This window comes from Bombyx mori, chromosome 7 (genome assembly GCF_030269925.1).
Source record: "Bombyx mori chromosome 7, ASM3026992v2".
In the NCBI taxonomy this organism is placed as follows: domain Eukaryota; kingdom Metazoa; phylum Arthropoda; class Insecta; order Lepidoptera; family Bombycidae; genus Bombyx; species Bombyx mori.
Window position 1 is genome coordinate 13,366,220 of NC_085113.1, and position 25,125 is coordinate 13,391,344.

The 25,125-nt window shown below is 40.0% G+C and overlaps 1 protein-coding gene across 4 annotated transcripts in view; it reads right to left on the reverse strand.

The window, feature by feature from the left end:
- LOC101738393 (dystrophin) overlaps positions 1-25,125 on the reverse strand; it is a 513,865-nt gene that overhangs the window by 13,246 nt on the left and 475,494 nt on the right. For all 4 annotated transcript variants that reach the window (XM_038012113.1, XM_062669471.1, XM_062669469.1 and 1 more), the window contains 3 exons: positions 2,595-2,854; positions 1,745-1,903; positions 689-825 (listed from right to left, as the gene is read on the reverse strand). In XM_038012113.1, the coding sequence (XP_037868041.1) occupies positions 689-825; positions 1,745-1,903; positions 2,595-2,854 (556 nt within the window). The remainder of the gene's footprint in view (positions 1-688; positions 826-1,744; positions 1,904-2,594; positions 2,855-25,125) is intronic.

Consider the following 25,125-nt stretch of genomic DNA (forward strand, 5'->3'; position numbering starts at 1 on the left):
AGGCAACGATGCGCAAGATGTCATCAGGCTTGGTGGAGTGACGTAGAGTGCTGGGTGGCAGGCAGGAGCTGGATGAGAGAAGCCGAGGATCGTGCTAAGTGACGTGCTGTTGGAGAGGTCCAGCAGTGGACTGCTCTAGACTGATTATGTCGTATTACATAGGAAGCTGATCAATGATATTTTGCAATACAAGTGAATTATTATATTTATGAATACGTGTTTTGAGAGGCATATGTAACATCATTGTCGTTGAAGTGTAAATTTGTAAAAAACAGAGTGACGATTGAGTAAGGTCAGTTATCACTCACTGGCTTATTGTATCTATGGACCTTCAATTAGAGTCCTTAGATCGTATTAACCTGAGAGACATTGTGATCAATCATCAGATCAGTTTACACACAACTAACATTTATATTTTCATTATACAATATTATTCTTTCACTAATTTTTTGTAGCTTTATTTTATTGCCCTTGTAGACAGACGAGCATATGGCCCAATTGCTGATGAGTGGTTACCGTCGCCCATGAACTTCAGCAATGCCAGGGGCAGAGACAAGCCACTGCCTAATGTTAGTTAGTAAGTTAGTAAAGTTCCAAATTTATTTTATGGAAAAGTCCAAATATATTTGAAAACAATTCACTCAACTAAGTAGATGTAATGAAGGGGTCATTGCTCAAGTTTACTCACTGCACAGAGCTTTCTGCACCGTCCGTAGCTTGAGAGCGGTCCTGTAGGCCGAGAACCGAACCTCGTTGAGGTCGGCTAAGGAGTTCATTAGTTCAATCATCTTGGGGTGGTCCCAGTGCGTTGTCTCTAACTCATGGCTGAAGGAGGAGAAATATTTGACTATACATACAGCATGCTTCGTAGATCTTGTTAAGGTATACAATACTGGTTTTTACTGGTGGTAGGACCTCTTGTGAGTCCGCGCGGGTAGGTACCACCGCCCTGCCTATTTCTGCCGTGAAGCAGTAATGCGTTTCGGTTTGAAGGGTGGGGCAGCCGTTGTAACTATACTTGAGACCTTAGAACTTATATCTCAAGGTGGGTGGCGCATTTACGTCGTAGATGTCTATGGGCTCCAGTAAACACTTAACACCAGGTGGGCTGTGAGCTCATCCACCCATCTAGCAATAAAAAAAAAAATACAGATAGATTTGATTTGTATTTTTGAACATCTGAGACATACACAATGAGGTAGTTTTGTAGTGTTACATATATGAAATTAGAGGACAATATAATGGAGTATTGAAAATTTCTAACCTAGCGTTAGATGCCTAGCGATGTGTGGTGTCGTGGGACACTGGATAGGAACGAAGTTCCTTATTATAAACATATTAATTTTAAGTTCTATTCGAGGTATAAAGAAAATAAAACTGGATGTTTCGCAACAACCCACGGTCATTCGGTAACGTGCGTACTTATTGTGGTACACTTCATTCACGGTTGTTTGCCTAACGAACGCTCTGAGATCGTGGTCAATTAATGATAAAAAAATATGTTATTTTTTGTACGTTATTACAAAGTTAAGTAGTACACTGTGTGCATTACTAATTTGTACGTTATTACAAAGATAAATCGTACACTGTGTGCATTACTAATACAAATCTTACGTTTCGGACGTTTTTCCCCGGTTAGGGTACCCCTCCGCATCGTCCCATAAGGACTTTCGTTCCAAAAAAAGCTCTTTTACCCTTTTATTTTAAGTATATAAAACGTTTTATGAAATATATTTTTTCTTACTTAATATAATAAGGTACGTTGGCTGGCGTGACGGCTCGCTCCCACGGTGGGTCCACGGAACCAGCGAGGAATCCCTGGGCAGCGCCGGCCCCACCGTCGCGGGCCACGCCTGCCAGCTGACGGGCCCGTTCCTCCCCACCAGCGCAGAGAGCACCGACTCTGCAAGACAACAATACGAATTGAAATCTAATCTGTGAATTTATGATCTAGACATTGTTATGACATTAACAATGGCGGTGTCCACTATCTGTTGGGACTTCCTTTTCCTTATTTCTTCCTCAATTCACTATCCACGCCATCTGTTACACTACAATAAAAACCACGCATGTGAAAACGGCGCGAAGAGTGTGGGTAAAAAACTAAAACACGGTGCCGGTGCAAAAACTAAAATTGTGATTTGTTGATCAATCAGCACATATAACTCTCGCCAGTGAGAAAATAGAAAAATGCATCAACGAGCTACGGAGTGAGTCCTAAAACTTAACCTTTTCCCAGTCCCAAACATATTTAAATTCAAAATACTATCCACGTGCTTCCAAAATTAGGATCGAGGTTTGTCTGAAAGACTCACGTTTAATTTGATTGACAATTCAACAGAATGCAAATAAGTACATAACGTAATACAGTTCAAAAGCTGTTTTGTAATTCTCACATTCTTATTATATTGGGTATACAATTATTAAATACTAAACCATAATTATATCTATCGGCTATAGTTGAACATTTTAATATTCCTTCATCTAAAATCAAAATTGCTTTTGACATATAGATAGGGGGTTACAAAAAATGATACGGGGTGTTTATAAGCAATTTCCAGATTTAGTGGTATAGATGTGTATATGAAGATCACCTTGTATTTAAGTCATCAAGTTTCGCCAGTAATTGATCTGGTAGCTGGATTTTGTCTCTCGCTAGTGTCTGTGCTTGAGCGTGTAGCTCATCAGCCAATCTCCTGAGTGGTGGCAGTTGAGCTCTGGCTCTGGAGACAGCATCCAGTTGTGCCCGAGCGTCTCTTGCGTCGCCTGGTCCTCGCCATGAAGACCTGGCCGCTTCAGCAGCTTGGACTCTGCTGGCGAGCTCGTCAAGAGAGTTGGTGAAGGCTCGTACGCGCTGTAAGAAAGAAATTAGTATGAAATACTTTCAGATTCCATTAGAAAAGCCAGTTGTGTAGGGTAGCCACTAAACAGTGTGTCCTAGCATTTTAAAGTTAATTTCTGTTTGATTCAATTCAAAAAGTGGCTACAGGAAAATGTAGAACTTACGACTCATCATCTCTGACATAAAGATATGTAATGTTACCATTTTATAGATTATGAAAATTGTAATTATTATAATGCAAAGTATCAATCGCTAAAACTGAATTTATGTAGACAGCAGCTCGGCTGTGTAACTGGAATTGCTGATGTCGACAAGCGAAGGAGATCACTCATCATTAGGCGAGCTGTAAACTTGGCAGCCCACAAAAGCACCACAAAAATAACCTTGTCCAGACTGCTGGTGTCTTGGACTAGTGATCACCCAGAATGCTGACGTGTTCACTAGATGTAACGTGTTCGTAAAATCCAATGTTTCTTTTTCAATTTTACTATCTAGGTTCATCATGAAGACTTTAAGACAGATACTTCTTTAGTTAATGTTAACCACAAATTTAAACGAAAACAATACAGTTCTAATTTAACCTTCTACAGTGCAAAGATTTTCCTTCCTCACGTCTCTTTAAAATAACATTTTATTAGAGAGGATCAATCTTTGAAAGCAATATATGGGTAACCTGCGCTTTTAGTATATCTCCTTAGTCCATGAGCAATGGTAGACGGTAGTATTGTATGTCTTTTTTACGCCATCAGTAATGCTTGGTGAGGACTTCAATTAAAATTGGGAATCATTTCATTACCCTGTTGTGCATTATAAAAAATGAATTAAGAGTTTTTTTTTGTTTTTTTTTTTATTGCTTAGATGGATGGACGAGCTCACAGCCCACCTGGTGTTAAGTGGTGTTAGTGGTGGTAGATGTCTATGGGCTCCAGCCCATAAACATCTACAGCGTAAATGCGCCACCTACCTTGAGATATCAGTTCTAAAGATCTCAGTATAGTTACAACGGCTGCCCTACCCTTCAGACCGAAACGCATTACTGCTTCACGGCAGAAATAGGCAGGGCGGTAGTACATACCCGGGCGGACTCACAAGAGGTCCTACCACCAGTAATAACGCAAATTAGAATTTTGGCGGGTTTTGTTTTTATTACACGATGTTATTCCTTCACCGAGGAAGTCAATCGTGAACATTTGTTGAGTACGTATTTCATTAGAAAAATTGGTACCCGCCTGAGATTCGAACACCGGTGCATCGCTCAACACGAATGCACCGGACGCCTTATTCCTTAGGCCACGACGACTTCAAATGTAGTGTGTAATTAATTTTTTATTTAATTTAAAACAAATGAAGAATGTCTACCATCGCTCATGGAATTAAAAATTTAATAACACTCTTCATTTGCTTTAGGATCATTTATAATGCATAATAGGGTCTATAGGAAGATAAATTTAAATGACCGCATTCTAAACTCGTATCTCGTGAGATAATGTTACACGGCAGTGACCTTGTCGCAGTGCGAGAGCCAACCTTGTGGTTCCTCCATAATGACGACTGCACTTTGAGATAGACTGGAATAGCGTGTAAGCGAAACCGGTTCTAACCTTTGTGAGGTCAGATTTTGTTAGTACGGCTCAGGATTTCTCAAACTGGTGCGAAACCTAAGATTGGAGAGCATCCGTGAACACACTCCGCGCTCCCTACCCCTGTATGAATTACTGGAGCCCATAGATATCTACAACGTAAATGCGCCACCCACCTTGAGATATAAGTTCTAGGATCTCAGTATAGTTACAACGACTGCCCTACCCTTCAGCAGGTCTTAAGCAGTCTTCACGGCAGAAATAGGCAGTGCGGTGGTACCTACCCGTGCTGACTCACAAGAGGTCTTACCAGCAGTAAAAAGTGATTTAAAAGAAACACTGAAATACGAATTGTGAAATGTAAAGCTTAAATGCATTTAGCAATTAAGTCACCCATTTATAGGCAAAAGCTCAATTACGGTGTTAGAAAGCTCCAAGCGAGCACGATTTACAAACGTTTCGGTGAAGTATTGTCTGGAGATGAAAGTATCTAGATATTAGACCACACACAGCCTCACGATCTCACAATGTTTGTATTCAAATAAACTTATCTGTCAGTGGTTGTTAATGAAGTACTCATAGCTTAGTGATGCAAAGTCAGCAAGGGGTTCTTGGTTAGAGATGGTGGTAGGATCTCTTGTGAGTCCGCACAGGTAGGTACCACCACCTCGGTAGGTGAGGTAGCCGTTATAACTATACTGAGACCTTAGAACTCATATCTCGAGGTGGGTGGCGGCATTTACGTTGTAGATGTCTATGGGCTCCGGTAACCACTTAACACCAGGTGGGCTGTAAGATCGTTCACACATCTAAGCAATAAAAAAATAAAAAAAAAAAAAACATCGCATAATTCAAAACAAACCCGTAAAAAATTAATTCGTGTATTTACTAGTACTGTGAGTTCGCGCAGGTAGGAATCATCACCCTGTCTATTTCTGCCGTGAAGCAGTAATGGGGCGGGGCAGCCTGTAACAACGTAGGCCTTAGAACCCATATCTCAAAGTGGATGACGGAATTTACCATGCCCATGCACCGGTAACCACTTAACACCGAATGGACCACGAGTTCGTTCACCGGTTTAAGAGAAAGAAAAAAAAAACATAAAGTTTTTTATTTACACACATTTTTTTGATATAATTCATGGTAAGTTAGAAGAGTACAACAAAAGATGTGGCCAACATGACTAAAATGCCTTTGCAGTTTATAATGATTAACTTCCAATTGATTATGACGCAGATGCAAGTTCAATAACATGGATCTCAGATAATTAACCACTTAAAGGAATATGTTGTGAATTCCCAGTTACATTGCTATTGTAAAAAGTATAGTGGTACTTTACAATTTCACTAAAATTGCTGTATTTGCTCGTATTAGTCTAAATGAGCCTTTCCCAAATTGGGCGATAACGCCCCCTTGTGGGCGGTGTAGGCCTAATGGGGGGCGTTAAGAGATCCAGAAAAAAATGGGGGCTTTGTGTAGAGGCTTGAGAGGCGATTTTTAATTTCATCTAGGACTTTGAGAGGACTTTTAGACATCGATTGAGCTCTCGCTATAGTGGTTTTTAAGTAGGCGAAAAAATGGGGGCGCTAAAAAATAATTTATTCTGAAAGTGGGCAGTAGACAAAATAAGTTTGGGAGCCACTGGTCTAAATGAGCACGTCTGCTACGTCAAGTCGTCTGCTTTTTTTTTATTGCTTAGATGGTAGGTCGAGCTCACAGCCCACCTGGTGTTAAGTGGTCACTGGAGCCCATAGACATCTACAATGTAAATGCGTCACCCACCTTGAGATATAAGTTCTAAGGTCTCAAGTATAGTTACAACGGCTACCTCACCCTTCAAATCGAAACGCATTACTGCTTCACGGCAGAAATAGGTAGGGTGATGGTACCTACCCGCGCGGACTCCCAAGAGGTCCAGTGACTTCGATGGTTACCGAAAGTCATAAATATAAGAGGATGTTATGTATTTACTTAACTAAGGATACATAGTAATGGTTTTCATAAGATTATTTTATGTGAGTCCGCAGTGGAACGCGTTGTCGCAATGCCGGAAGATTGCATGCACGCTGACATTTCATTTTTAATTGTGTTACATTGCGCGTAAAGCCGAAACAGCCAAATTTAATCAGACAACAACACATATCTCAATCACCTGGCTTCAAACTACGATTACCAGGACTGTGCGAGCCAGAGATGTTACGTTATAATTATCTTTAAACTAGCGACCCGCCCTCGCTTCGCTTCGGAAACATTAAAACACACATGAAACAAAAAAATAAAAATAAAAAAAAAAAATTAAAAAAGTAGCCTATGTTCATCAAGGACAATGTCGGCTTCTAATGGAAAAAGAATTTTTCAAATCGGTCCAGTAGTTTCGGAGCCTATTCGAAACAAACAAACAAACAAATCTTTCCTCTTTATAATATTAGTATAGATATTATATATTATATAGTATAGATATAGATTAGTATAGATATATAGAAATGAAATACTGACGTAATCAAACCTGTGTGCTTAGTGCGAGTTTTTTAACGTTCTCGTTACCGTAAAAGTTAACCCAATTTTGTATGCAGTTGGAACAGCGCCCCTAGCGGCAAACGTACGCAAACGATCCCATTCCATACAAATATGAGTTAACTTTTACGCTATCCCCCCGCCCGATCCACTAACGGTGCTTTTAGGTAATTCAAGCACCGGTCACCGTTCTCGTCGAACCCGTCGCTTGCGACGAAGGGCTCGACGAGTAAATTAACTCTCAGACACAGCCCACTGAGTTTCTCGCCGGATCTTCTCAGTGGGTCGCGTTTCCGATCCGGTGGTAGATTCTGCGAAGCACGACTCTTGCTAGGGTTCGTGTTAGCAACATCGTCAGGTTTGAGCCCCGTGAGCTCACCTACTAAAGTTAGGGCTACGCTGATATAGCCGCTAGGGCTATCAGCTTAGGTAGGAAAAAAAAAAAAAAAAAAAAAAAAAAAAAAACGCTATCGAGAACGTTAAAAAACTCGCACTAAGCACACTGCTCGTCATGCGATAGGGGAATTCAATTCATATGCGCTAGCTAAACGCTAAAAAACACGCATTTTTCAGTAAGTATGACCACAGATCACAAGAAATATATTTAGCATTTCAGAGCAATGTACCAGTAACCCAAAATCTATCTATCTATTCGCGCGGTTGCCGTGTAATGAACAACTTCAAGCTTCAAATAGTTGGGCAATCACCTTAATTTCTTGTCGAATCTTATATAAAACGTATATCAAAGGACTTACTCCCCAAGCGACGGAGTAAGAGACATTTATGAAAAAAAAAACGGATACAATGTAATAACACGGTCGGGTGGTTGGGGAGTCAGTTCGTCCGAAGATTTGCGTATTACACTTTTTTTTTTAGGTTATTGTTATTTGTATTTTATTTTTCGATATAATAATTTGGGCTGTGTATTTTATTTATAATCTTTGATCGGAATGCTCTTTGTTAGATTTGAAAGGTATTAACGAGATTACATTTTTGCTATCTGAAGATTTGTCTTTTGTGTTGGGATTTACTTACGTGAAATATTTTTCTTTAATTCAATAGAACGTCCTCTTACCTAACTTAGTCCGTAGATTGAGACTTGCCAGTTCCACTATGTTTTAATTTTTTTTTTTCACATACAACATGGACAATTTTCATTCAATGTACCGAAATTGACAATATCACTTGTTTACAGTTGGTTGCTTAACAAAATTTGTTCCGAGACGCCGCTATGAATAAACAAAAACCATTTTAACCCGACGTATATACTACACGATTAAACTACACAAATATCCGGGCCCCGGGCTAAACGTATCCGAGTTATCAGCCATCCGGATCAAGGTTTGAACCGGGACCGTCATGTACCCTGGTATGTCGCGAAATTACCGCTTATCCGGACGAGGGATCTCTTAAAGGACATACGCTGAATGTATAAACTACCTCTTTGAATTTAATGTCGGCTATTTTTTTAATTCTACAGTAAAATGACGTCGCGCTGTAAAGTGCCTTAATGGGCATATTGCAATATTAAATTATATGGCAATATATATGGCAATATTAAATTCAATCGATACTCAAAACTTCACAGCTCAGTACCGCTAAAATGGTGAAGGTTATTTAGCAAAATTTGTCATTTAACCGAAAACAGTATTTTGTTTTTTTTATTGCCTAGAGTGGTAGACGGGCCACCTTTTTTATTTATTGCTTAGATGAGTGGACGAGCTCACAGCCCACCTGGTGTTAAGTGGTTACCGGAGCCCATAGACATCTACAACGTAAATGTGCCACTCACCTTGAAACATAAGTTGTAAGGGCTCAGGTATAGTTACAACGGCTGCCCCACCGCTCAAACCGAAACGCATTACTGCTTTACGGCAGAAATAAACACCTGATGTTAAGTGGTTACCGGAGCCCATTCGGTTACCGGAGCAATTCTAAGGTCTCAGTTTTAGAGCACAACGGGCCGCCCTTCCCTTCAAACCGAAACGCATTACTGCTTCACGGCTGAAATAGGCAGGGTGATGGTACCTAACCGTGCGGACTCACAAGACGTCCTGCCTTTTTTTGCAAAGATAGGCAGAAGTACTCACGGTTCTCCTAACATGAGCCCGTTTGTTGCCCCAAAGTAAATGTCAGCCCTCACCTTAATGTTTGCAACGCATGATAACCGTTATCTTCAGGCAATTGAAAGTTTGTTAACATATCTTAATAGTACACGTACGCCTGTATTGATATGTGCAGGTAAATGTCGTTGACCAACATTCTAAAAAACGTCTGCCCTCACTCACCTCTAGTTATTTATTTAATAATAATAATAAATATTTTACTAACAATCACGCCACGTTAACTGGTCCCGTGATAAGTTCGTAAAGAACTTGTGTTACAGGTACCAGATAACGGAAATAAATGTAAGATTTTTATTATACACATACACATATTTAACATACATCCATAACCCTGGAAAATACATTTATATTTATCATACAAATATCTTCCCTTGGCGGGATTCGAACCCGCGACCCCCTTGTGTAGTGACCATGTCACTTACCACTACACCAGACGGCCGTTAAACTTAAGAAATAAAAATTTATTTATTAAGTTGCACCAACAGTGATCATCAATACAAAACATTGAACTATTGACAAAAGTTCATGGCAGATGTCACCTCAATTATAGGTGCAATCGACAGTGCATTAACAACAAAAATAAAAAAAATTATATATATAACTAAGATTTGATTACATCTAATTGATTGCTTCAGATTAATTTATATTTAATTGGGAGATGATCCGCGACATATTTTTCCTGTAAGTTGTACGCGTAATTAGCGCGCGTCAGAGCGCTAAACTGACGCCGCGCTATGACGCTGAGATGTGTTGTAATAATATGGTAGCATACCGTCAAACAGAGCCCCAGCGCTATAAGTACGCAGCGCTCTGTTGCGGCGTTAGGACGCTTTGACGTCAAGCGTTGTAATTTTTTACAAATTTTATTTTAACGTCGGAGTGAATGTGTATTAAAATACTAGATAATACCCGAAAAAATGATATAAATAGTTAGAAAATATCCACGCTTATACAATGCCACATCTGAATCACTCGATTTCTTAAAACTTTTAAATTTTCACACTGCTATCGAAAGGCACTATGATTTGGCGAATGCGTTGCGTCAAGGAGCGTTGGGCTCATCTAGTAAATTTGTGTGACATGAAAAGAGCGCGACGTTAAGTACGCGACGCTAAGTACGCGTTCTGTTTGACGAAGGCTTTAGAAAAAAAAAACATCTATTTCACTCAAAATTAGTTCAGCGCAATCGGACAACTTATCCAACCATTACACGCTTTTAATATCGTTTACTGATTGCACTTGCTTACCGATAACCTACAATTTCCGCTCTTGCCTTTTGAGGCGTAATCTGCGCGCACTTTACGACATAATCGCACCCTTGTACCGGTAGAGACTGCGGCGTTTTTCTTGATTGCAATGAAATGTATCGAGACGTTTGATGAAGCTCAATTAATGCGGTTCGCTGTTTATAGTTCAATTTGGATCCGCTATCTTGTTGAGATGCCTGTAATTACCATAGCTACTGCAAATGGCATTGTGCTCCGAAGGAGTTATATGGTTAATTGTAAAAGCAGAAGGCCATCCTATTCAATCGATTTCGATTCTATATCTCAAAGTAGGAGACCGCATATACTGGTGGTAGGACGTTTGAAGGATGGGGCAGCCGTTATAACTATACTTTTTTTTATTTTTTTTATTGCTTAGATGGATGGACGAGCTCACAGCCCACCTGGTGTTAAGTGGTTACTGGAGCCCATAGACATCTACAACGTAAATGCGCCCCCATCTTGAGATATAAGTTCTAAGGTCTCAGTATAGTTACAACGGCTACCCCGCCCTTCAAACCGAAACGCATTACTGCTTCACGGCAGAAATAGACAGGGCGGTGGTACCTACCCGTGCGGACTCACAAGAGGTACTACCACCAGTAAGGCATATTACAATAGAGCCACTTTGGTAATTTGCGCTGGGAAGTCATATTATAGTTCAGTGTAAAAGCAGAAGGTCATCCGATTCAATTGATTTCGATTCTATATCTCAAAGTAGATGACGGCATATACTGATGGTATGACGTCTTGTAAGTCCACACGGGTAGGTACTACTACCTACCCCGCCTATTTCTGCCGTGAAGCAGTAATGCCTTTCGGTTTGAAGGGTGGGACTGTCGTTGTACTGTAAAAACTGAGACCTTAGAACTCATATCTCAAAATAGGTGGTGGCTATTAAGTTGTAGATGTCTATGGGCTTTGGTAACCACTTAACGCCAGACGGGCCGTGAGCTCGTTCACCCAACTACACAAGAAAAAAAATATCTGTAATCTTCGGTTATCATGCAATCTCAGTAAGTGACCTATCGATCTACAACAAAAACAAAACCAGAGCTCATAGACCTCATGAATGCCACCACTAATCTTGATAAATGAACCTGAAGAGTCTAAAGGCTTCAGAGGTGACGTCAGTAACAGTTCCAGGTTCTCTTCATAGATGATTGCACTGTCGCAGAATCTACAAGATAGTTACGGTACCAATCACTAAGTCAGGACTGGTATTAGAGCCGTGAAATCGAACCTTCAAAGTATAATTATGTTTTCTTGTTGAAGACAAATATTACAGGAAAATGCAATAACAGGAATTTACTTCCAACGAGCCGCAACGTTGGAAGGGACTGCGTTAAAGCTTGTATAAGTTGTATATATAACTTCATGAAAGTTTGCTTAAAGTTATAATTTGTGTTGTTATGATCAGTAAGGAACAAGGGCACGACAGGGTCAAGTGGAGACAGCTTGTGAGAGCCCTAAGGGCGTCCTAGGACTACAGCAACATGATGAGAGGACGAGCTTAGAGTTCATCAAGAACAAAAAGGATACAATTTTCATTTCGAACTTTAAATTACACCATTTTCAGGCGCATCTTATTTAAAAGCCGGTTAAGATCGGGCGTTCGGACAGGGCGCGGATATCGCGAGACCGATCTGCGTGCACCATTTACGTGTGGACCCTACTTCATTCGTATCTTCCATTTTCGAATTTAAACGATTTTTGGGTCTTCTTCAAGTCTTCGAGTTTGTTCAGCTTAGGAGTAAGTCAAAGCATATATTTTATGATTTTATTGAGGTACACGAGATAAGTTAATCAACAAAGATACTAATCGGGAATCGAAACAGGGACCTATCAGCTACTAACCACTCGAAATATTAACATACGTTGCTATGCACATCAGCATCCATGATTCTTTTCATAATTCAAATAAAAAAAACATTCGTGTCCAGTCTCAAACTCGTGACCCCGTAACAGCAGTGCAGCACAGTTCAAACACAAGACAATACATTAATCAATTGAACAAATTAACGTGCGCTGATACGAACTCGGAAAATGATCACAATTGCAGACTGCAGATGGCGTTTTGATTGTCGATGCAATCGCTTGATGACGTAATCTGGTGTTGAATCATTTAGGCTTGTTTCGCCAGTTTCCGACTGTGCGATGCGTGAGGAGATAACGTCAGCGTACAGCGAACGCAAATGGCCGTGCCGCCCATGTGGTGGTCTATGCTCACCGTCGCCCATAAATATCAGCAATACCACGGGAACAGCAAATTGCGTGTCGTTGGAGATAGTAGATCCAATGAGGAACACTCAAAAATTTACTTTAACGAAATGATAAAAACATATCTACCTAAGGTTGAAGAATAGCTGTTATTCTTAGGATTTCGATATTTAGACATAATCTATATAATAATATGTTAATACGTGAAGCAAAAAAATTGTATCCCTTTTTACGAAAATTGCGTGGACGGAGGAGTATGATATTTCCCACGCTTATAGTTTATATAGAAAAGAAATCCGGAATCATAATAATTTTTCAAAATTATGCTTAAAAAATACATTAAATCAATAAGAAAATCATTACACACACTGCCATGTAGTTGACACACACACACACACGCATATGTGCTATTTTGTTTATTGTTAAAGTCTGTGGTCAAATTGAAAATACATAAATATTTTTTGTTTACTATTTCTGCCGTAAAACAGTCGTGCATTTCGGTTTAAAGGGTGGGACAGCGTTCTAACTATACTGAGACCTTAGAACTCATGTCTCAAGGTGGGTGGCGGCATTTCTGTATTAGATTTCTATGGGTTCCAGTTTCCACTTAACACCACGTGGGCTGTGAGCTCGTCCTCCCATCTAAGCAATAAAAAAGGCGTTCAGTAGTTTCGGATTCCTACAAATATAACAGTGGCTCTAAATGAGAGGGTCGCAGGAATTAAAGAAAACAATAAATTAAAAACGTCAACATTTGCCACTGGGATTTTGATTTATCTAATCCGACATCTTATCGAAAGACCCGCAATAGATACGGCGTGAATCACACACGTGGTCGGTGTGCGTTGCTCATTATCGAAACGCCAAGTTCGATGACCTGGTCAGGTCGTGTTTTTATTAATTTAACGGGTTTGCTGATACCATTAATACAGGACATGTTTTTGCCAGCTTTTAAGTTTGAACGTTGAATATGTATTCACAATTTGCAGATAATTAGGTCAATTTACTGGTGGTAGGGCGTCTTGTGAGTCCGCACGGGTAAGTAGGTACCACCCTGCCTATTTCTGCTGTGAAGCTTGCGTTCTGGCTTAAAAGGCGGGGCAAAAATTGAAATAGATATTTTTATAGTTGTCTTACAATGTACAGGAAAAATCTGGCGCAGATCATTTCCCAACTAAATATAACCTAATCATAATTAAATAAATATAATCAAGTTTTAGTTTCTAATAAGTGTAGATATTAAATATTATGTTGCTTAGTGACAGAGTATTATTCTGGACTTAATATTTCTTAAAATTATTCATTGTATTTTTACTTATCTAATTTCAAGATGTTGTCAACTATAATTATTGCACTGTATAATCGAGGTGACATTTGCCATGTACTTACTGTCAATTTGTCAATATTTTGGTATTGATGATCACTTTGTTGGTGCAACTAAATAAATAATTAAACACTAGGTGGGCCGTGAGATCTTCCACCCATCTTAGCAATAAAAAAATTGGCACTCGCACACTATAACACGATGATGTCTTTGATTGCCGATTGATCTCCGACATTCATATGCGTGACAAACACCTACTACACGCTGAAAGACAGCTAATAATGCAATGCCGCCCGGTCATCGTTCTCGTCGAACCCGTCGCTTGTGACGAAGGGCTCGACGAGCGAATTAACCCTCAGACACAGCCCACTGAGTTTCTCGCCGGATCTTCTCAGTGGGTCGCGTTTCCGATCCGGTGGTAGATTCCGCGAAGCACGGCTCTTGCTAGGGTTCGTGTTAGCAACATCGTCAGGTTTGAGCCCCGTGAGCTCACCTACTAGTTAAGGTTACGCTGATATAGCTTCTCAAGGCTCTCAGCTAGGTAGGAAAAAAAAGCAATGCCGTTTTATCTGATGATGTCCTCCGTTTCTACTATTTCTCATGGCAGCATTAGATTATTAAACCGCCGGTTTTATGCCGAACCAGATCTATTAAGATAATTTTAATAGCTTCTTACCGGGAAGCCATATCTCACATGTTAACTGTAAATGTCTAGGACATAAGGAAACAGCTTGGATAATAATGAATGGTAAACGTTAATCTAACTGTCTTGTTGGTGCTACAAGTAAGCACGGCTAGGTGTTTCCTGCTTATTTCTGCCGCGAAGTATAAATACTTACAAGTCGGAAGGAATATGTTAATCGCTTGGAACTAGCAGCCTAAGTTCAAGGGACTAAAGTATCTTTTTAATTGAATGCCTTCGAAAGCTAATCTCGGAAACCGGTCGTTGAAAATTCTTGTTAATTGTCACTATCTATCGTTACTAGATTTATCGTTGTAAACAGATAACTGTTGTTCTTATTAAATTTCACTGAATAAATAAGTTACAGAGTAGCAAACAGGAAAGTGTGAATTGTAAATGTTTTTATTACTGATGCTCTACGGCTGTGACAAATATCACATTTTAATGAGGCTTGTTTTTAACAGAGAGCTGCAGGACGACGAACGCACAAGTCCGTTGAGTTGGTTTGATTAATTCTTCTCGAGGCTGTGTTAACTAGAGACTGGTGGACTTGGCGTGCCGTTATTTAATTGCTGGGGATACGCAGACACCTGATAAAGTTTCAGTTGATTTTGAGACATGGAGTCTTAGATATATCGCAATAACGGTTTGTTGAACTATTCCAACCGAACTGCACGAAAAGTTTGCGACAGAAATAGATAGGATATTTGTATCTGCTCGGTGCGGCCCGGCATAATATACCCGTACTGAATTTACTAAATGCATTTGGATCTCAAGATCGAACTTTGTCATCTAACTAAAGATTTCTTCTGCACTACTCATACCGTTACTCTGTATGATGCCAACCCATGTGTACATACTACTATTTAATTAGCATACATATTTAGCAATGTCAACATTCTTATTTAGCTTGTAGATAATGTAACGGTGAGAGATCTGTATTTGCATTTTATACATAAGATCTTTACATATACGAAGCAAAATATGATGTGAACTTCGGCAGATTTTATATTTTTGGCTATCCTATTCCTTAGGTTGTATACGTAGTATGATGTTAATAGTTTTGTAATGGTCAATATATAATTTAATGTCTTAGCGTGGTAAGCGTGGTATGCACTTGTGATGAGTAGAGAGAAGATGCATGTGACTAGGAAATGTATGGAAATGCCGAGCCCACCTAGTGGGATAAGGTGGAGAAAAAGAAGAAGACATAATTTAATGTCTAGCGTACCTGTGGTCCGGCGAGATTGTATCTCGGGTGAGGATTACAGAGTGGCGGTGGCCATCATAGAACACAAGATATTTGACAGATACCTCCCAAAGCAGGCTAGAGTTCGGACACCAGAGCTAATAAATGTTTACTATATTTTTATTTATTGCATAAATGGGTGAACGAGCTTACACCCACCTTGTGTTAATTAGTCACCGGAATTCATAGACATCTATAACGTGAATGCCGCCACCCGCCTCGAGATATGAGTTTTAAGGTCTCATAGTTACAACGGCTGCCCCGCCCTTGAAACCAAAACGCATTACTGCTTCACGTTCGAAATAGGCAGGGTGGTATTACCTATCTGTGCGGACTCACAAGAGGTCCTACCACCAGTAAAAAATTAGCTCGGTACAATACTGATATTCGAGTGTGTTTACTTTACAATTGCTATAAAAGTTCATATTTACCTAATATCTTTAAACGTACATAACCTAGGGTGGAAATACGATTTAAAAAAACCCCTTTGGAATCATAATTTTCAGAGTTGCGTAATTAGAAAGCCGTGACAAACAGAGAAGAACATGATACGGAATTAAGGCACGAACGATCCTCAATGAATCCAACGCAGCTTGCGAGCTAATCAGATCATCGGCTGCGTCGCGTTCAGTAATAGAAATCTGCATATATGTAAATTAACCGTAGTAAGGACGCTTCGGAAATTGGCACTGTTCCATTGGATGCCTGCTGCGACTCGTGGATAGTATTCTTATGCTGGACACTGCAAAACCTTTCTAATATGCATTTGTACTTTGCTTTTCATGAAAGTACATCTGTTTATTCGTGGTTAGGGAGGATTGTATGGTCGTACCACCATTTCCCCCTACTGGTAGCTATTATCTACCAGTACGCTGGTATGAAACTCAGAGAGCGGTGCTGCGTTTAGAGTACTTATAACAATAAGTGGGTATAAATATGTAATATCCATTAAAATTTACTTTTTTTTTATTGCTTAGATGGGTGGAGTTCACAGCCCACCTGATGTTAAGGGGAAACTGGAGCCCATAGACATGTACAACGTACAATACAATCTTTTTTTGTGCATAATTTTGTTCACAACACCCTCGCACTACTGTTTCTGCGACAAATACTTTTCTATCTGGATGTCCTGTTTCACAAACTCGTAGTATGCGTTATCTCGAATAATTAATAAATTTTCTATAGTGTGCACGAAGCTTAACCATCCTTAAAGCTTCTAAACGGCCCAACATTGCACCGGTACTCCTTATCTTCACGCTTATCAGGGTAAGCAGAAACGACGATTAGTTATCTCTGTAACCTAATTAGACTGAGTTAAGTTTCACTATCGGGTATAGAGTGACATGTGTCGTTAGGGATATGGACATGACAATGTGGTAGTTCATCTTGAGAGACGATCCTGAATTGTATGTAAGGTTGCTGGAGATCAGAAGGAAGCAGGATAACAAGATATTGGCTCATAATGTCTTTCCTGAGCCCTGAATGAATCTTAGTCGATTGCATTTTTTTTTACTACCGTCTATGGGACGATGTGTTCACGACTCGCCTGGTACTAGGCGGTTGCCGAATTCCACAAAAGTCACTCACTTTGAGATTTGAGGTTGAATTCAGGAGAGCTATTGTAGGATGGCTTTTTGACCCTTGAAACAGGAATGCTTGACAGTTTCACAGTAGAGGTAGGCAGGATGGTGGATTTCACGTGAGCTCAAAATATAAATATGATTTTCTATAATAAAAGCTCCTCAATAGACTTCATTATCACCTGTAGTTAATTATTGAAAGGCCGGGGCATAAAAACCCTGGAATGACAAACGACCGGTCAGAACACAACAAATATTTATCTTAGATGAAATAAATGTCTCAGGGCGCGTTTCATAAGTCCTAGTATATCCGGCTCGATCCAGACATATCCGGTATATAACCGGCCGGGCGTCCGAGTTTACGACGCTGAAACCGGCTGTAAACGATTTACTGTCGGTCATAACCGGTTTTCTTATTATCTTACGTTAGAGGAACGAATGATCCTAGACGCAACTTAGCCGCCTCGTAAACAGGGTTAATAGGCTGCCAACCGTGAGCACTCATGAGCATTGTGTATGTATATCAATGCTTACATTTATGCCTCATTCTCAATATTAGAATTTGACCTTATTTATTACCACGAGTCACAGCCCATAGATATTACACGAAAGACACTATTGTTTTAATAATGTTAAATTAAAATAGAAAACATGCAATAATAGTTTACTTGAGGAATCACCATAGACTACATGATACATAAGGTTATGGTGTTGTGATAACAGTTAAAGAGCAAGCTTTATTATTAATACCCTCTTACCAAATTGCAGCAATCATGGCACAAATATGGATATTCAAAGAACAATCAATACCTACAATATAAGGCACAAAACATCGTCAGGTTTACTTATTTACTAGATAATGACCGAGCTTTGCTCGGGTTTTTTTTTATAACGCCATCTTGTTTGTCTTTGAAGCGGTTAGTTGCCCTCAATTAAGAAAAATAGTATTATTATTCGCCAATAGATGTCAGTAAGAGTTGATTATTGAAAACACGAATAAAACAACATTTTCTGTTAATAAATCGTAGCTAGATCGATTTATCGCCCCCGAAATTCCCTGTATACAAAATTTTATGAAAATCGTTGGAACCGTTTCCGAGATTCAGATTATATAATATATATATATGTCGTGGATAACGACTTTTAGTAATATTAAGACGGTGGTTTTGATTATTATTTTAAATGATGAAATGTTATTTTGATAAATATCACAAAATGAAGGGTAGACTCCGTAACGCCACAGTATAAAATGGCGGTACGTGGACAGAGTCGTGGCAATTCCGTGTCAGACAGTAATTCTGTCCGTCTCAGTCAGTGAGTCTCTGTCAGTCAGTCAGTCGGTCTGTCGGTATGTGCAACGAAACTGTCGGTTTACCCTGTCATTGTGAAAGTTGTGTGTGTTGAGTTTCAATAATAATTATTGAAAAATTCTATTGACTAAACTGAGTTCAATCGACTACGAGTGATGACGGAACCTACCGCTCAGCCATCCCTGACGTGAGCCGACATCAGAAGTGGGATCAGGACTCTACTCTCACTGGCGTGACGTGTTTGAACATGTTCGAAGTACAGCAAAAAAACATGATGCAGATCAGAATACTAGTAGTGGTACGCCACAAGAGCGTGAATGCAGCATACGTAAGTCGTGTAATAACGTCTCTGTTACCTCGATGGAAGATCTGAGCCACGAAGAAATCGTCACATCTTACGTTCTGGCTCATGTTGCCCAGTTTGACTGTCGACTTCATCACATGGCATTTACTAGCGGAAATACAACACGTAACAAGCTATTGCAAGAAATTAAGGCAAGTGCAAATCTCAAGTGAAACTTCAATCGCAATAATGGATCTGTCATGACGAGTGGGTAGTTCCGACACGAATCGTTTTTAAGCCAATGACTACTGCTAGAGTTACATGGCACTAGTGCAGTAAACCAGGACATGAGACTGTGAATTGTCACTGAAATTTTAGAATCTACTCGATTCAATACCAATAACACTACACGTTCGATGACTTCGGGCTCCAGCAAGCAAGCAAACAAGAAAGCAAGTTTCCGTGGAGAAGAAAAATTGACACATCTGAAGTCGTCGTGACCTGTAAGATAAGACGTCCGGTGCGTTCGTGTCTGGCGATGCGGCGGTGTTCGGGTTCCGCTGGTGGATGCAGGTTTTTCCGGTGAAGTGCGTGCTTGTGCGTGCTTGACAAGTGTTCGCGGTTGGCTTCCTCAGTGTGGGAGTAACATCGTGTAGGAGAGGTGGAACCCGTAAAATTGTAGTTTGCGTGGTGGCTGGTAAGATTTGTTGCGGTAAGAAGTTTGCATGGTGGTAAAATGTCTTGTGAGTCTGCACAGGTAGCCGGAGGTGAGACTTCCGCGTTCGCGGCCCACCCAGTCCGCGAGAACCGGGCAGATCGCCTCGACGGTACGGAGGCCGGCCGACGGGTCCGCCAAACGACGAAACCACGCCTCCAGCACGGACTGCCGAGATTGGAGCCTCCGCGCTCCGGCTGCACTTGCGCTAGGGCGCGCCGCCTCGTAGGAGACTGTGAGGTATCCTTGAATGACTGACTGCGATGCCGCAGCACGGCGACGTTCTCGTGGGTAAGAGCGTGGCACCAGACGGGTGCTCCGTATAGTGCCGTCGACCGCACGGGTACCATCACCCTGCCTATTTCTGCCGTGAAGCAGTGGTGCATTTCGGTTTGAAGGGTGGGACAGCGGTAATAACTATACTGAGACCTTAGAACTTCTATCTCAAGGTGTGTGGTGCGTTTACGCTGTGGATGTCTATGGGTTCTAGTAACCACTTAACACAAGGTGGGCTGTGAGCTCGTCCACACATTAAAACGGAGAGCGTAATCAAACGAAATTAGATACGAAGTTTAAAGGGCCGTTTAAAGTAGTTGAAGTATTGGATGGTGACCGTTACACATTGAAAGCTTTAAATTCAAAACGTACTTACAAATACCCACATGATAGGCTAAGAAAAATGCCAGCAGGTCACATACCAGTCGAGGTTGATGTAAATGATAATGATGAAGAGCAAGCTTAGATTGTGGTGAAAACTCGAGTAAGGATAGTCTATCGGCCGTATTATGTTCGACCGTACCAGTAGCTATTACGTAGTCGTAGCCCGGTAGAAATCGGTGTCTCTTGAGGCAACTCAAGTAGTCCGTGGGTGCGCGGTGCGCGTTTGGCTCTGGCGGAGGTCGGGGTCTGTAAAGACCATCGTGTGTAGTCAGCGGGTGATGCACACGGGCGATCCACGCTGTGGATGCGCATCATGAGGGCAATTGCGATTGCTGGTCGGCTGGAGAGCCGTGGCGTTAGATATTTTTACTCGGAAGTTTTTTTTTGATCTGAGTTCCTGTAAGCTATGCCTGATTTGTACAGAGTAAATTCGAAGTTTGATGAACGACTGTGGTACGTGCTCTGGCTGCTGAATAGTGAACTTTGTATACCCTATTGTTTGATTTGGTTAAAATGGTATTAAAACAGTTTAAAGCTTTGATGACTTTAAAGTTTCCGATAAGTCGTAAAGTGTAGTCAGGAGTGATCGAGCGGAACAAGTGTTCTCGTGGATGTTTTTGATTATAGGTTAACCATCACACGAGGACATGTACAATCAGGAAGACCATGTCGCAATCAACACGTGATTTCTGCAGCCAATACGAGATATGGGACGCAAACGCCGTCTGTCGGCGCTCGATGGGTCAACTATTCACCGGCCGAGCGGAGCGACGTGCCGGTAGCTGCGTAATATCGGGCAATTTTGGTAAATAAAAACAATCTGGTGAGTCGTATTATTTTTATTTGGATTCGGGTGCCGAATGCTCTCTTGTCAAGAAATCTATTAGTAGTAGCTTCATAATTCAGCAATTTTATACGATGGTTCTCATAAAAGGTTTCTGTTGTTTTGACTCAAAACTTTACGGAACAAATCCTATGCGATGGTTTATTGCTTACCTATTGTATGTCATGTACTACCTGATAGTTGTTTTAATCGGTTCAGTGAGATTGAGCATTCAGCGAAATAGAACTCTTAAATCTAGTGTCCTTATTTGAAGCCCAGACTTGCGTTATTGATGACCAAGCTCGCGATGAGCTCATGGAATTGTTCTTGACAAGAAGTGCTAGAAGCCGTACATCTTTTGAAGTGAAAACTTCTTTAGAATCGTTGTGATTTCAAACCGGATGCAACGAAAAAAAAAAATGTGTAGGATGAAGCCAGCAAAGAATGAGACAGAAATATACAACATACTATTTAATACAGCGCCATCTGTGAGATTTTTTTTAATACTAACGTGTGTATGAAAGCTCTTGTAGTGAATTTTAATTTAAGATTATACGTGAAATTAAAATATCAATTCACAGAGGGCGCTACCTTACAATTATTTACTAATGACAAAATTTTACATTTACTTAAGACGTTTAGGATAATTGTATTTTAATTTTGGAAGGTTTCACTTCTACCACGTGTGAATTGCACACCTTTTGTTTTTTTTTAAATTGTTCTACCATAAGAATAACAGAGGCGAGCCCCTTCGAATTCTTTATAGTTCGCGTGCCATATCCCAAAAGGTTTTTACTTAAAATGATACTGAAAGTAAGAGATTAACTTTGACGAGACCAGAACATTGGAAATTTAGTAAAATTCGATGTTGAATTTTGTTGAAATGAAGACAGATTGCTTTAACTGGTAATAGAACCTATGATTACATAAGGTTGCCTCTAAGTAGTGCTACTGACGAGACTGATCAGTGAGGTGAGAGTATCTCCATCGATTGGTACAGCGGAGACCTGGGTCTCAATGGAGACTATTGTTGTGTTGGTCTACTAATGACCTTGACTCTATATTGTGAAGTGATGTGTATTGGTTTTATCATTTGTTTTAATGATAATGTGAGTGGCAATGCCACTAGCTGCGCCGGCAGCCAGGCCAGGAGCGTTCTATACGATTTTGTTGACACTAGTGATGTAGAAGATGTAGGATCAAACGACCACGATACAACTGACTGATTAAAGTAAGGATTTTGTTGTCCTATTTTGTGTGATTAGTAAATAACAGTATTCAGTGTTATTTATGACTGGTAATTGAACACCTCGCTCGATTTAGGTGTTCGTTTTATTGCCGGATGGAGGCATTGCGATGTGTTTTATGGTTGAAGTGGGTACTGGATGGAAGTTCCACTTGCGTGCCGGATGGAGGCATTAGTGTTTTGTGTTGAAGTTGGGTACCGGATGGAGGTCCCACTTATTTGCCGAATGGAGGCAATAAGTAGTCAAGAGCTACTCGATGGAGATGGCACTTGAATTGGGTTATCGTCACTCGATATAGGTGGCATGAGTTACTCTCACTAGATGGAAGTAATTGTAACGATAGTTTGTGGTTGATACATAATACTGATGAAATACTGCTCAGATTGAGTTGTTTTGTAATAACTCGGGTTTCTAATGCTTATTGAGCATTAATGAAATTTTTCAGTTGTATAGTGTGTCACTAATAGTTGGGTAATTAAGTTATCTACTCACACAGGTTAACATAGTCTGTTAAAGATCTTGTTGAAAGCTAACGTTATGGTTTGTAATGAAACGAATCCCAATCCTCATGTATGAATGTATCAGGAGTGGCCGAGACGAAACCTGTTAGATATTGCAGAAGGTTGTTTTCCTTGCAGGAGCGTCACACAGGGACGTGTGACATGTCAGAATGGCCGTGTCGTGGATAACGACTTTTAGTAATATTAAGACGGTGGTTTTGATTATTATTTTAAATGATGAAATGTTATTTTGATAAATATCACAAAATGAAGGGTAGACTCCGTAACGCCACAGTATAAAATGGCGGTACGTGGACAGAGTCGTGGCAATTCCGTGTCAGACAGTAATTCTGTCCGTCTCAGTCAGTGAGTCTCTGTCAGTCAGTCAGTCGGTCTGTCGGTATGTGCAACGAAACTGTCGGTTTACCCTGTCATTGTGAAAGTTGTGTGTGTTGAGTTTCAATAATAATTATTGAAAAATTCTATTGACTAAACTGAGTTCAATCGACTACGAGTGATGACGGAACCTACCGCTCAGCCATCCCTGACGTGAGCCGACATATATATATACAAGAATTGCTCGTTTAAAGGTAAAGATAAGATACAATAAGTTAAAAACACTTATAATCATAAAGAGATGTTCTCATTAATGTATTTTCAAACAGCTAAATACTCTTTCCCGACAACAATCTTAAAACACTAGACAAAGTTTATTAGACACTAATTAATTAAGTTTAAGAGCTCGTTTATTTCTTTGATATTAAAAGTTATCTCTAACTAAAGCCTTTATGAATATGTCAGCATATTGTTCTTTTATAAATACTTATCATTATGTACTTATATACTTTAAATATATTTGTTTCACTGTTCACGGCCAGTGGTGGTTACCGGAGCCCGTAGACATCCACAAAGTAAATGCCGTCACCCACCTTGAGACAAGAGTTCAAAGAGTTGTAATAGTACAACGGCTACCCCACCCTTCAAACTGAAACGCATTATTGCTTCACGGCAGAAATAGGCAGGATGGTGGTACCTACCCGTGCGGACTCACAAGACGTCCTACCACTAGTCACGCAAATGCCAATTGTTATTTAAGCACACCGTTAAAACACGTTGCGTCCACTCCAGGTGTCTGGGAGAAAGGCAGGAGAATAATGATGATGTTAATAAAACACACTTAAACCCGGAGAAACACTAAATTAAAAAAATTAAACAATTCACACGACGCGTTCCCGTCAATAAATCCACTCATTTATATTGTACGGTCATTTATTACAATATTATATCATTATGCTGTGATGTCAATGTTAGTATATCACAAGTACGTATGTATATATGTACATAGGTAGACAGCGGTGATTAAAATCAATATTGTCATAAATCAAAATTAACAGTCTGCTAGTGTAGACTGTAGCTCACGACGCAGGCTGTAAGGTTGCTGTCAAAGCTCAAACAGTATAACATGGAATAATATCAATTTATAGCACGCTATGCGGATATGCTGTAAATAGCAAGCTATATATTGGATAATATTGCATCATTATAATATACATGTATTATAATTTACACGGCAAGACATTAGAAACACAAAACTATCGTAAGCGTCAAATTAAGATTCAGATTGTCATTGATTTGAAATCTATAGTGCAACAATTTTAATTGATCTTAAGCTTATTGTGTAAAGGTCAGTCAGCAGCAGCAGTATTTTTGTATTTAGACCAGAAAATAGCTTTCTCTGTCCCTACATCTGTCTGTCACTATGTATGCTTAAATCTTTAAAACTACGGAACGGATTTTGATGCGGTTTTTTTTAATAGATAGAGTGATTGAAGAGGAAGGTTTATATGTTTATATGTATAATAATATCGATTAAATAGTGGGGAAATCAATAATAAATTACAGTTTCCGAAGCGAAGCGAGGGCGGGTCGCTAGTTTAAAATATAATAGTGATATTTAATAAACTGAATAATTCAGACGACCTCCAATATCTTGACGGATCATGTGCTCTTAAGCCTATCTATAATGATAATGAGTACATGGCTGATAAAATGGCACCAAATGAATGACAACTATTTGTCAGTGTCAATTCGCTCTCGTGAGAAATGTCAAATTTGAATTTCGAATGTCAGGTCAGCGGCAACAATGCGTCGTCGTGACGTTGCGTGCCAAGATTGCGACACGATTGTTCATGGAATAATTGGACG